The following is a 13,869-nucleotide window of genomic DNA, read 5'->3' as shown; positions in this document are numbered from 1 at the left end:
GTGAGGAATTTGATGTTAGCACGTTGTTCTGCATTAGCACTCAGCATTATTCCGACGGAGCTCAGAAACACGATCCGCTTCTAACAATGGTCGCGGCCAGACTAACCGATGCACGTGAATGAAACTTTGTGTGACGGTAGAGGGAAGTCCAAGGGTCAATGCCCTACCCTCCTCTTCGTCAATGACGTGGCCGGAAATGAGTCATAAAAGTAATCCGGGTTCTTTATTGCCACACCTTGTACATAGTGAGAATGGACTAATACTATCTACTATGACTGACAAATGACACACCCGACTTCTTGTCAGAGAGGGCGCCCCACATGGACAGGACAGTAACTTTCATCTAAAAGGATATATCTGTTCATGAGCCCCACCCGGGGCTCAACACCAAGACAGACTGACTGACCGTCAGTCACGATGTGACTTTGACTTTGACATCAGTTATGATTATATAACAAAACTGTGCAGACGACAAGCAGAAGTCATACAAAATCATGAGAATGAACGTGTTCGTGGTATAGGACAAGGCGAAACCAGACACAGAAAATATAAGAGGCTTAAACTTGGTGGTGGACGGTCAATCATACAACCGTTCAAATTACTAAGTTGTCATTGTAGCACAAGATATGTAAGTTAAGCACAGTCTACTCTGTAAATCCTGTACTTACAGAGGACTTGTGTTTAGTGCAAGCGGAAGAATTTTCAATAACATGTTATATGTGCGAAATATACACTTGGTGAAAGTTTAAGTGCATTCATAAGAGACAAACCCAACTTTTCATCAGAGAGGATGTGACATAATGACTATTACCACAAGAGTTCAGTTGAAAAAAGAAAAAATCTCTGGTCGTGGGCCTCAAGGGGCCTGACGTCAAGATGAACTGATTGGCGGTAAAACCGCCAGTCATAAAGTAACTCTGACTCTGAGCAGTTCAGTTGAAGTGTAGCAGTCACCGAGAACACGTGACCGAGAGCAGCGAGAATTATGATAGTGATGAAGAAGCATCTAAGTGACAATAATTGGGACACTGTGAATAGTGTGGATAAAAGTGTACAATAAATATTCGGTACATCCAAGACCAGCGTGAAGTTATTTGTCATGTCACACAGCCAACACACGAGAGTATATTAAAAAAAATGTATACCCATAGATAAATTTTATGTAAGATCTGTATATACTTGTTCTGTTGGGTGTGCGTGTGTGTGTGTGTGTGTGAAATTTATATAAATGTTTTAGGGGGGAGGAGCATATTAAACTTTGGTAACCTCTGGAATACCACATTAAAGCTTGCTTTGGAATACATCCGAACGCACTAACAGTGATCCTCCTGTTCAAATATGTGTGTGTGTGTGTGTGTATGTATGCACACATCCACCTATACGTATAATTTAACATGTTTAAGATAGGATGGGGCGGTATGCATTGGATAGATGTGGCTCAGGATAGGGACCAGTGGAAAGCTCTTGTGAACATGCTAATGAACCTTCGGGTTCCATAAAATGTTGGGAAATTCTTGAGTAGCTGCAGAATTGATGGCTCCTCCAGAAGGGCTCAGCTCCATGAGTGAGTAAGTAAGTAAGATTTAAACAACACAATTAATTTGATGCTGAAACACGTTATCTTTCTTTTAACTTTAAAAGGTTTATTATTTTTTTATTGAAACTCTTAAGTCTTATGAGAATATTGTACAGTTTAGTCCAGGGAGGAGTTATTCTTGGAAAGATAAGTCACTTTGCTGGTCAAGAGAAACCTCCTCCCTTTTGTATCAAGTAAAACATTATCGTATTTATATTAGTCAATGGCACCGATCTTTTGTTTTATTAAATCCAGGCCATGCCCTTATATTCCATTTCAGATACATTTTAATTTTATCATTCCAAAAATCTAAGCCCTCCAGTGGTTGCTTGACTTCAAGCTTACCCACAAAAGAGAATACAGCGTTTCATCTATCACCCTTCATTTTTTACAGTGTAGATAATGAAAAGTTCAGTCCAGTGTAACATACGAGTCTACAACACTTCATTCATTCATTCATTTTTTCACTGTTATCATATTTCAGAAGAGTAGACTTCATGAACTTCATCGCTCTCATCTTCATTTCACTCCAGTGAACTGAAACTTAAATGTATGTGCTTTTGAGACTGTAGGAATTTAAGTTGATGGAACTTCATTCAGCTCTGCGGGTCACATGACCAATACATGTCATATCTGTTTACTCTTAACCAGACAGGGGCTTGTATGGCTCAGCAATCAGTAGCAAACAAATGCGGAATGCAATGACCTTTTGTAGTGTGGGGTGCAATTGATTTCCCTAGTCAGTTGGAAATGTTAGCACCTGCAATAACTCATAGCACTCTACTAACACACAGCATGCAACAGAGAGAAAACTGTGTCATGAGCAGCAAGCTGCAACTCACATACTGGTCCTTTAGTTCAAACCCGCCTCTACTGCTCTATGATGTAATACACCCATCACTACGTGCCACTCGATGTGTCTCCAGATGGCTCTGATGTGCAAACAACTTATTACACACCACACAGCTCTATGCCTGCTCACCACTATGTATGCGCAGATGCTTCCTCAGACTACTCCTATCACTGTATGATTTATTACACACATCACAGCAAAATGGCCGCTCACCACTATGTAGCCGTTGATGTACTTCCAGACGACTCCGCCGAATGAATGACTTATTACACACATCACAGCAAAATGGCCGTTCACCACTGTGTAGCTGTTGATGTGTCTTCAGATAGCTCCGACGACTAAATGACTTATTACACACGTTACAGCAGAACGGTCGCTCTCCACTATGTATGAGCAGGTGCCTCCTCAGATGACTCCAATAACTGAATGATTTATTACACCCATCACAGCAAAATGGCCGCTCACCACTATGTAGCTGTTGATGTACTTTCAGATTACCCCGCTGACTGAATGATTTATTACACAAGTTACAGCAAAACGGCCGCTCACCACTATGTATGTGCAGATGCTTCCTCAGATTACTCCGATTAACGAATGATTTATTACACACATCGCAGCAAAAGGGCCGCTCACCACTATGTATGCGCAGATGCGTCCTCAAATTACTCCTATCACTGTATGATTTATTACACACATTACAGCAAAATGGCCGCTCACCACTGTGTAGCTGTTGATGTACTTCCACATAATCCCGCCGACTGAATGACTTATTACACACATTACAGCAAAACGGCCTCTCACCACTGTGTATCTGATGATGTGCCTTCAAACCACCCAGTCGACTGAATGACTTATTACACACGTTACAGCAGAACGGCCGCTCTCCACTATGTATGAGCAGGTGCCTCCTCAGATTACCCTGATTAACAAATGATTTATTACACACATCGCAGCAAAATCGTCGCTCACAATTATGTAACTGTTGATGTACTTTCAGATTACCCCACTGACTGAATGATTTATTACACAAGTTACAGCAAAACGGCCCCTCACCATTACGTATGCACAGATGCTTCCTCAGATTACTCCTATCACTGTATGATTTATTACACACATCACAGCAAAATGGCCGCTCACCACTATGTAACCGTTGATGTTCTTCCAGATAATCCTGCCGACTGAATGACTTATTGCACACATCACAGCAAAATGGCCTCTCCCTATTATGTATGTGTTGATGTGTGTTGCACTGATGACCCCTCAGATTACACTGTTGAGTGAATGATTTATCACACTCATCACAGGAATATCGCCGCTCCGCACTCCATACAGGTTGAAGTTCGTTCACAGTACTCTGCGAAACAAAAGGAAATAACATGAAAAACCCTACCATGAGGAGAAATCACTTTGAAACTCATGACCACAGAGAGGTTAAATGGGTAGGAGTAGGAGGGCAGAGAGGGGGGAAGAGACAGAGAGAGCAGGGTTGTGTGCATTTGTAGGTGTCCGTTAGCATGTATGGGTGACTGAGTGAATACAAGTCAAGCTATACTACTACTGTATAATAAATTACAGAATTAAAAGGTATTATGCATTTTTCATCATCATGGTTCTAGATCACTTTGTTGGACTGTGGTTACTTCTTCATTTTCTTGAGCCTAATCACAGTCGGTAGGACCCCTTGGACAGGGGATCAGCCAATCGTAAGGCTGCTACCTACACAGGACAAACACAAATACGAATCTCTATAATGCTCTGGATAGCATATCAAAATGAAACAATAATAAATGCTAAATTTGATCTGTTTCATTCTGGTCCATCGCACTAACAAATTACAAAGACAAAACAACTCCGTCCAGTGACTACTGAAATTTTAAATACAACACAGCACGCCATGAACAAAGGACGATACCAAGAATCTCAAGATAAACAGGTGGCACAAGTTCAGCCCCCCTCAGGAAGGACGATAGGAAAAGGGACATGAAACTACTTGGTTTATAAATTTTAGCTTAAATGACAAAGTTTTAAAAACTTTAATATACCAAGAAAGCTGCTGTAGTTGTGGAAAAGTTGGATTTTGTATATATTGTGCGTTACAAACATTGTATCTATATGTATTTTAACACTCAAAACACCCATTGCGATAGTAGTTTCCAAAAAGTACCGACGTCCCTCTGATGATGGTCTACAGGGACCGAAACATGTAAGGGTGATAAGTTTTCAAGTAGTAAAAACTTCAGTAGTCACACTGGACACAGTTGTTTTGTCTTTGTAATAAATGCTAAGTTATGAAATGACTGTAAGACAGGCCCAGTGAAATCCTTCAAACAATATATTGTAACGTGTTTCATTACTGAATACGCCGTAGAGATGTTAATTGGTTTATTCAACAACCTAGAAGTAACGGCTACGATTAAGTATAACACAGTTGCGGGGTTTCACACTTTATAACCATAATCGCAATAATCTGTTTACACTGTTGCGGGGTTTCACAATTTATAACCCTATTCGCAAATCAATTCACTCTGTCTTCAGTAGTCTACACATTTACACAGCACGGGAGCCACACAAGTGCCATCGTGTTACACACTCCCAATTACACAACTACACACACGTCCGGATCTTCTTTCTGTGAACGCTGCTATACTCCAACTGTAGGCGGCTGACTGGAGAACTGTCTTCAGCGTTGATACACTTTAACTCTCTACAGGGATGACTACAAGTTAACTCGACTACAACTGAACTCGCCAACGGCCACATTACAACTCCCCTCGCAGGCAGTGCAGCTCTCTTATATAGTGGCTGTGTTTGTCTGTTACGTAGCAACGCTGTTGGAAGTTGGTTACGGGTACGTAGCAATTGCGGCGTTGCGCGTTATGTCACTGCGGGGAGGAGGGAGCGCTGACTCATCCGCCACGTCACTGTGGCCTGAGTTGCCACATTGCTGCTGGGTAGGGAGGGGTTTTCTGTTGCGCGACATGTCGCAATATATATAAAATGACTCAAAGAGAAGAATAGAACAGAGTCAGTTATATGGATATGGCCACACCCCCTATCATGAACAAATCCATGTTAGTCATCTCCTAGGATGCCACGTAATGTTCCCTGACCATGAAGAAGTTCCGCATTTGTCAGAACACGAGTGCTCCTTCTGTATCTGTAAAATTGTATTGTGCACACCTCACTGTGTAGAAGCATGAGTGGGGGCATGTTCCAACAGATGCATATGCTTCAGGCAACTGTGCCTGATTCAAAGGCATGTAAGCATAGTTTCCTCCTTCCTCATGTAAGTCAAGGACTGCCACACTGGAGCACATGGCTTCACTGACTCCAATTTGTTATCTGGCATGTTGATCCACATGACTCCAAATCCAAATGTGTCATTAGAATGACACACCTGAAGGCAGGAACACAGGCATCTCCTGAAGTGTCAAGTTTATTCAGTACACTTCACACAACTGGCAATGTCCAGCATGTCCGTATAATGTCATACATAAATCTTTGCAGAATCATTACTTATCCTCTCACAGATCCTCTATATAATGATACTTCTCTCTTATATAATGATATCTCTCTCTTATTGCATGGATACAGATTGCATCAATGTTTAAAAATATTACAATCTTCAACATTTACGGATGCTGGCAACCCTATGGTGTAGTAGTCACTGCACTAGATGGTCAAGGAGTATGTGGCAGATTTTTGGCCCTCTAGATTTTCTCTGAAATACGAGGGTAAGTCAATAAGTAAGTTACAAATGGATACAGAACTTAAACCAATGAGAGTACTGATTTGAAAATGCTTCTATTTCTCAATATAATCTCCCTGTACATTGAGACACTTGTCCCATCGTTTCACAATCCCCTGAAAACCAGCAGCATAACATTCTTTGGGCTGCTGTCGGAACCAGGCGGTGACATCCCTTTCTACAGCTTCATCGTCAGGAAAATGTTCAGCTGAAAGTTGATGTTTAAGAGGGCCAAACAAATGGAAGTCGCTTGCAGCAAGGTCGGGGCTATACGGACGATGCTTGAGAACTTCCCACTTGAAATTTCACAGCATCTCATTAGTCTTGTTGGCAGTATGGGGATGTACATTGCCATACAAGAGTAACACGCCTTTGATGAGAAGTCCTGGTTGCTTCTGATGAATGACCTCATGAATTTCCTCAGGATGTTACAGTAGGAGTCGGCATTTACTCTTGGTCCTTGAGGCTGCAATGCAGTGAGCAGTATGCCTTCATGATCCCAGTCACCGCCTGGTTCCGATAGCAGCCCAAAAGAAATTTATGCTGCTGGTTTTCAGGGGCTTGTGAAACGATGGGACAATTCCCTCAAAGTACAGGGAGATTATGCTGAGAAATAAAAGCATTTTTGAAATCAGTACTTATTTGTATAGGTTCTATATCCATTTGTAACTCACTTGACTTACCTACGTACTTTTCACATTATATAATACACTAAAAATTGTCTTAAACGGAATCTCTAGGGTCCAGAACACCTTTCTTCTGAAGGCAGGTTTCAATTTAATCAAGGTATACTATAATAATTAAACCAGGAAATGCACATATTTGAGACAAAATAAAACACCATACTCATTAATTTATTCACACTATAATCATTGAACACATGCAAATATTACACTGAGTAAAAGTAAAAGGTAATGGTATCCCTGTAACAGGCCATGGAGGTCCATAGGGTTGTGAGATGTTGAGGTTCCCACATTTTCTAGACAATCGGCTCATAGATGGCAGCAAGGTTGTCAGCCATGTGCGCAAGCCGTCCTTTACCCCCAAGAATATTCCTAGAACCCACTTCTGTTAGAGGCTGAGTCAACACCAGGGCCACAGTGTGGCTGGAAGGATTAGGTCAATTGAAAAAATCCAATGACCTCATCGGGACTTGAACCCATGACCTACCGGCTTGTAGCATAGTGCCTCAACCAACTACGCTACCGCATGCCCCAAACATCACACTGAAAAGGGAAAAAATTGAAGTAATCACTTTTTATAATTTTACCAGAGCTCAAGTAGAGTTTTTACTCTCTTGGCTGCCTAACTTTCCACAAACAATTTAGCTCGAGAAATTACAATAAGCACGTCTGAATTATTCTGTTGAATGGCATATTCCGGCAGTTCCTTTAAACTTTTGACAGCATCTAGATATGTCTTCACTCTAAACTTTTCATCTTTTTTCACAGTGTCATTTTCCTCTTCCTCCTCCTCCTCCCATCCCTTTCAGCTCTCTCTAAAATTCTGAACTAATGCATTAAAATGCATTTATATGATGCGCTTCTTCTGGTTTGCTGTATTTTGTGGGGTGTTATTATATTTTGTTGGGGTTGTGTCTGGTCCTATTTGCACATCTTCGTCAATGTTGATACAGTCCTCGGAATTACAGTTACTGAAAGCAGTTCCATTTGCGCAATTCTGTAAGTCCTGCTAGTCATTCTCATTTTCTACACTGGTAATAACTTCACCCATAGAAAATCCTGCTTTTTTTGAACACTTTGAAGCAGTTTCTGGTAACAACTTCTTTAATGCTTGACTGATCCAAAGAACCACATCTAGAACTGAGACAGTTCTTGAAAGTTCAGAGGCGGATGATGTAGGATCTATACTGGCGAGCAAAGATTGCATTAATTATTTACAATTGTGGACTTTAACATTCCGAATGATGCCCTGATCCACTGGATGAGAAACATTACTGGTGTTTGCAGGGAACCAAGCAGGTCGCACGTTGGAAAGTTCAATATGGGTGTGGCATATTGCATTATTCAACAACAAAAGAGCCGCTTTTGCATTTTCATTCTGTCACTGAAAGCCATTAACCATTCCTCCATGATCTTTGATGTTATCCAAGACTTTTTGTCAGATCTCCAATCAATGGGAAGTTTCTGTATGTCCATGTTTTGAAAGCATCGCAGCTTTCCTACCTTGCCGATCACTAAGGGTTTCTCCAATTCACCCGACATAAGAACCACTTAGAAAACAGTCAATCCATCTTTGCACAGTTTTCTTCCTGAACATTTTTCACCTTTCAGACATAGTGATTTATTTGGAAGCTCACAGAAGAACAGTCCAGTCTCATCGTCATTTGTGATGTTTTCAGACTCATATCTGTCAATTATGGATGGCAATTTAGCTCAATGGTCTCATTACTTACATCACTTGATTCACCGCAAAGTTCACAAAAACTATCAGATGGCTTCTGCAAAAACTCTCCAACCATCCATTAGATGCTTTCAATTTATTCTTTCAAAGTATTTCAGCGACATTTTTAGCATATTCCTGAACAATAGGAACCGACACAAGGTGATTTTTCGCCCTGACACTGACAAACCTCTCCCACACTATTTCATTAACATCTTCATTTGCAGCTCTCTTAAGTCCCTTTTCTATTTTCCATTAGTACAATTTTCCCACCACTTCAAAATTTCCATTTACCTCTTTAGAATCTCATACACTTGAGTTTCCCTGATGTTAAACATCTTCATGATCTGCTTAAAAAGTAAAAATAAGTAAAGGTATCCTTGTAACAGGCCGTGGAGGCCCAAAGGGTTGGGAGATATTGAGGTTCCCACATATTCTAGACAATCAGCTCACAGATGGTGGCAAGGCTGTCAGCCATACATGCCAGCCGCCCTTTACCTCCAAAAATATTCCAAGAACATTCATGGTACTCATTTCTGTTAGAGGCTGAGTTAATCCCAGGGCCATAGTGCAGCTGGAAGGATTAGGTCAATTGAAAAAATCCAATGACCTCATAAGTTATGAGGTGTTGAAGTGGATGGATGTCACTTCAGCAGAAATGAGAAAATTTTTTGCAATAATCTTTCTAATGGGCCATACAAGGAGGGATAATCTGAAAGAGTATTGGTCAACAGATCCATTTTTAGAAATTCCTATTTTCAGCAAACTAATGAGCCATAAGAGATTTGAGTAAATTTGGTGGTGTTTGCATTTCAATGATAATGAACTGCAACCACAATCAACAAGCAGGCTTTTCAAAATTCAGCCTTTATTGACCTTCTTCGTCCAGAAATTTCAGACAGTTTATACACCAAACCAACAATTGTCTTTGGACGAATCTGTGATTCCTTGGAGGGGAAGGCTTCATATGCAAACATATAATCCTGGGAAACTTACAAAGTATGGCCTACTTGTTCGTGTAGTTACTGAAAGCACTTCAGGCTATATTGGAAATCTAGAAATTTATTCTGCTGAAGGAAAGAAATTACAAGAAACTATTCTTTCTGTTTTTGAACCCTATCTTGATCAAAATTACCATGTCTATCAAGACAATTATTATAACAGTGTGGCAACTGCAGAACCCCTAATTTCGAGAAAAGTACGTGTTTGTGGAACAATTAGGGTGAACAGAGGCCTTCCTCCAGATCTGAAAGAGGAATGTAAATCCCTGAAACGTGGTGAAACCACATTCAGGAGGAAGGGGGATATTCTTCTTCAGTCCTGGAGGGATACTCGTGTTGTGAATATGATTTCCACAATTCACAATTCGAGCATGACTGATGTTCAAAGGAGACATGGACAGGTAAAGAAGCCTGTTTGTATTTCCGAGTATAACATGTTCATGAAGGGAGTTGATAAGAGCCGATCAGTACTCGGCCTATTATTATCTTCCTCAGAAAACAGTAAAGTGGACAAAGAAGTTTACCTTGTGGCTTATAAATTTTCAATTCATTTTTGGTTTTCAAAAATCTAAACCATAATTCATAATTGAAATACAAGGCATTTCTGCTGATTGTGGCAAAAGCCTAAGCTACAGACCACACGGTGGCGGCAGAACTGCGGCAGACACAGTTTTACTGCAACCGGGCCCATCTACTCCCACCCCACAAAGGCCTCATTTTGACCCCCCAGGCAACTCTCGGGTGATATGAAGAAACATACACTCTTGAAAATTGTGAAGAGTGAACATATCAAGGGGAAGCATCCTTCTAGGCAATGCCATGTTTGTGCAGTTCACAAGAAAAGGAGTATGACTGTCTACATTTGCAAGTTTGGTGTAATGCCACTTCACAGAGGGGAATGTTTCGAGAAATATCACACCCTCAAGCACTTCTAGGAGCATTGGTAAGTGATCTCAAACATTTATAGTTCATAAAATTAATTAGGAGATTTTATATTAATTTCTAAAGTGAACAGTGCACAAGTTACGCTAGTAAGTAAAAAAACAATTCCGGTCCCCAGGGTGATTTCTATATTTAAATTGCTGGTCCCCAAAGTGTTAAGACAAATTCCGTTTAATTAAGGGTCCGTTTAAGGCAGGTTTTACTGTACTGAATTTCAAGTATATTAGATATCCTTAGAGAAAACAGAAACAGTACACCACTAGTAACATTCAACAGAAAGCAATCATCCTGAGACATTTCAGAAAATGCTCTTCAAAATCCAGTGATCACAGTCGAGTTATTTCCTGTGTGCAGACAACAGATGAGATAGGAAAGAAAAACAGGTATCCCTCATTCCACAAAGGCAATTCACCCTACAAAAACTCTTCAAAGTGTGAGTTCCAGAGAGGACCCTCACCATTTTTACTGCTATGTTTTAGTCGTAAATGAGCATTGAAATAAAAACAGTAGTACCTGTTTAGGATATTTATTGGGAAATAAAACATTTGGTTTTAAAAACAATTATTCTCACAAAACAAAGCAGCTTCATTATCATGGCTGAACATATCTTCATACTGTCACACTTTTATGGAGTGTATCTATAGATGGGTTTCAAATCGATGGCTGGATTCAACTCTTTGGTACAATACATGTCTACATTTTACAGTTCACTATTATAGACACACTAGTGTCCACATTCACTTCGTCACTAGCCATTGCTTGGTAGCAGCTTCCAAAAGCAGACATACCCTTTCCTCTGGGCTCCTGAACTCTCCTTGGACTCAGCTACCAGGTTCTACCAGAAATAGCAAACAATGTCTGAACTACAACAGTCCTCTAAATCACTCATTAACTCACCAACTAACTAACTCCAACACAGTCAGAGTAAAGGTCAGAATCAGAGTCACTTTAAGGCTGGCAGTTTACCACCAATTACTTAGTCTTGGCACCAAGTCCCTTGAGACACATGAGCAGTATTTCCTTTTTCGAACTGAGCACTTGCAGTTATAGCCCTTATATAACATCCTCTCTGATAACAGGATTGCTCTGTCATTTACAATTGCTGCTGGCCCTTGCCAGAGCAGTCATTCTCAAGTCCGAGTCCTGCAGGACTCATGACCATATTTTAATGTCTCAGGTTCAAGACTTCCTAAACGTGGTAGGCCATGTCTCCATATTTATATCACCCATGAACAGGGTGGCCTAGTTATACCCCCAGACATTGGGTTCTCTTTTCATCACCTCTCATGATTCATAGGGCTATGGCGGAGGTAAGGTTAACTCCAACAGTTAACTAACCCTGTTTATAACATCTCGGCATGGACCATATGGGAAACGCTGTTCCTCAGGCCACGCCATAGCTCTAGCAGTTAGTCACTGGCTTCCCACTGCGGCGGCCTGGGTTCGATCCCGAGTCTGGTCAAGTGGGATTTGTGGTGGACAAAGTGGCGCTGAGGCGGGTTTTCTCCAAGTACTTTGGTTTCCCCTGCCAATTTTCATTCCACCAAATTCTCCATCATCATAATCACCTGGAGAAGGCTACAATAGGCCAATCAGTGGCCGCCGTGCCAAGTGGACCCAGCTGGACTCCACCCCCAACTATGCGAATTTAAATTTAAGAAGAATGAAACACTGTTTCTCTGTTGCACTGCAACTCCTCCTGTGGAAACATGCTTCTTTGCAGAGCTGTTACTTATCAATGGCTGCTGTATAGTTGCTTATTTTGCAGTTCTAGCCTTGCAACAGATCCATATGCCATAATATTATTGTCCTCCTCAAATTCTTTCTATGCTTTCCACCTTTTCAGACAAACTTACCACTTTCCTTACTTTGTTTGACTCATGGTAAATGAATTGTTCTTAAAATGAGGGATACCTATATTTGTGTAAATCACTTAACATGGACACAGAGACACAGCTCACCTCACGTTCAGCCTTTATTCTTTGAAATGTTATTGGCACAGGATACTTCTCTTCTTCTGCATCTGACACTTCCTCAGCTTTTACACTGTTGGCCTGACATGCATCATGAGAAGATGCTGGATGTATCTCACTACACAGACTTTGTACTTCCTCTGAATATGCAAGGTTCTGGAAAACAAATAATGCTATATATCTGTCATGACTACACATTCACATCCCACGCAACAAATTCTGGAAAGATCTAATCACCCGTTTTTCTCTGATATCACATGAACCACATAAGAAGCAACACATCCAATAACTATTCTAATCTTTAATGCGAGTTCACTGTAACAAGAACGTGTTTACCAATGTCACTTTAACCTAGCAACAGAGCCGTTGCCTAGCAATTATAGGGACGATATACACACAGACACACAAGGAAAGTAGGCTAACAACAGATGAACTACTGGAGGCAATGTTTTCTCTACAGTCCAGAAGAGGACAACTCCTGGCCAGGACGATGGTTAGAAGACAGTTGTAGCATACAGAAAATGAGGAGTTTGAAGATCTAATTGCCGAGTGGATCTCTAAGATTGGCCATCACCAAGGTGCTTGTCTCACTGCACTATACTGACTTACAGGCATCACGTCACAAGGAGTGATGCACAAACTTACAAACACATAGACAACATACAGACAGCAAGATGATCCGAAAACAAGGAATGTACACAAAAGCTCAGTAAACACATTCCCAGAGAAAAGAATACAAGACAACAAGAGAAGAACTGCTAGGCACAGTGTTTTCTACGTGGCCTGCATATAACCTGTCCACCAAGCCATTGCCTATCAACATCCGTCTCTTTATCACTCCACTATTCCAACTATCGGGCCTCAAGTCACACTGCATTCCAATGCTGTTGGATGCAGTCTTTTCCACAGGGTCCAGGTCATATCAAACACTCAAAATATAGTGAAAAGAAGGTGGTTAATTTTCCACATAACTTCCCTTTGCAGTCTTTACATATGTGCACCCCTTATCACTGCTACATAATGGAGACTCCTCTTTAAGGAGAGGAGGCATCAGGGAATATTTCAGGTTGACTCATTATCACCACTACTTTTTTGCATAGCACTTATTCCGCTAACTCATGAATTAAACAGATCTGGATGTGGATACCAGGTGCATGGATTTGAAAGGAAAATAGGTCACTTGTTGTATATGGATGACTTGAAACTGTTAGGAAAAAGTGAGGAAGAATTGAGGGACGAGATTAAAATTGTAAAAACATTCAGTAGTGATATAAAAATGGAGTTTGGATTAGAAAAATGTGCATGTAGAAGAGCATGTAGAAAACACAAGGGAGAATGAAATTAAAGAACTAGAAACAAATGGAGCATATAAG

General features: G+C 40.8%; 1 protein-coding gene across 2 annotated transcripts; it reads right to left on the bottom strand.

The window, feature by feature from the left end:
- Window positions 1–1,798: 1,798 nt before the first annotated feature.
- Window positions 1,799–13,472, bottom strand: LOC111869475 (zinc finger protein 271). 2 transcript variants are annotated; one of them, XM_023861044.2, is made up of 2 exons: window positions 12,485–13,472; window positions 1,799–3,783 (listed from the first exon to the last, which is right to left on the bottom strand). In XM_023861044.2, exons 1-2 carry the CDS (start codon window positions 12,692–12,694, stop codon window positions 2,545–2,547), a joined length of 1,449 nt encoding a protein of 482 aa, XP_023716812.1. In that variant the 5' UTR covers window positions 12,695–13,472; the 3' UTR covers window positions 1,799–2,544. The 2 variants fall into 2 exon arrangements, with proteins under 2 accessions (XP_023716812.1, XP_033609336.1); XM_033753445.1 differs by lacking the exon at window positions 12,485–13,472 and adding an exon at window positions 5,486–5,680.
- Between the last annotated feature and the right edge of the window lie 397 nt (window positions 13,473–13,869).

Source organism: Cryptotermes secundus, unplaced genomic scaffold (genome assembly GCF_002891405.2).
Source record: "Cryptotermes secundus unplaced genomic scaffold, Csec_1.0 scaffold1821, whole genome shotgun sequence".
NCBI lineage: Eukaryota > Metazoa > Arthropoda > Insecta > Blattodea > Kalotermitidae > Cryptotermes > Cryptotermes secundus.
The sequence above is the reverse complement of the archived record's forward strand: the minus strand, read 5'-3'. Positions and strand labels throughout refer to the sequence as shown.

Bases quoted from the DNA above. Each gene is read 5' to 3' on its own strand.
- LOC111869475 (XM_023861044.2), bottom strand. From the start codon at position 12,694: ATGTGTAGTCATGACAGATATATAGCATTATTTGTTTTCCAGAACCTT. The intron at 3,784-12,484 runs GTGAGCTGTGTC...TTTGTTTCGCAG, and splicing joins GAATAAAGGCTGAACGTGAG to AGTACTGTGAACGAACTTCA.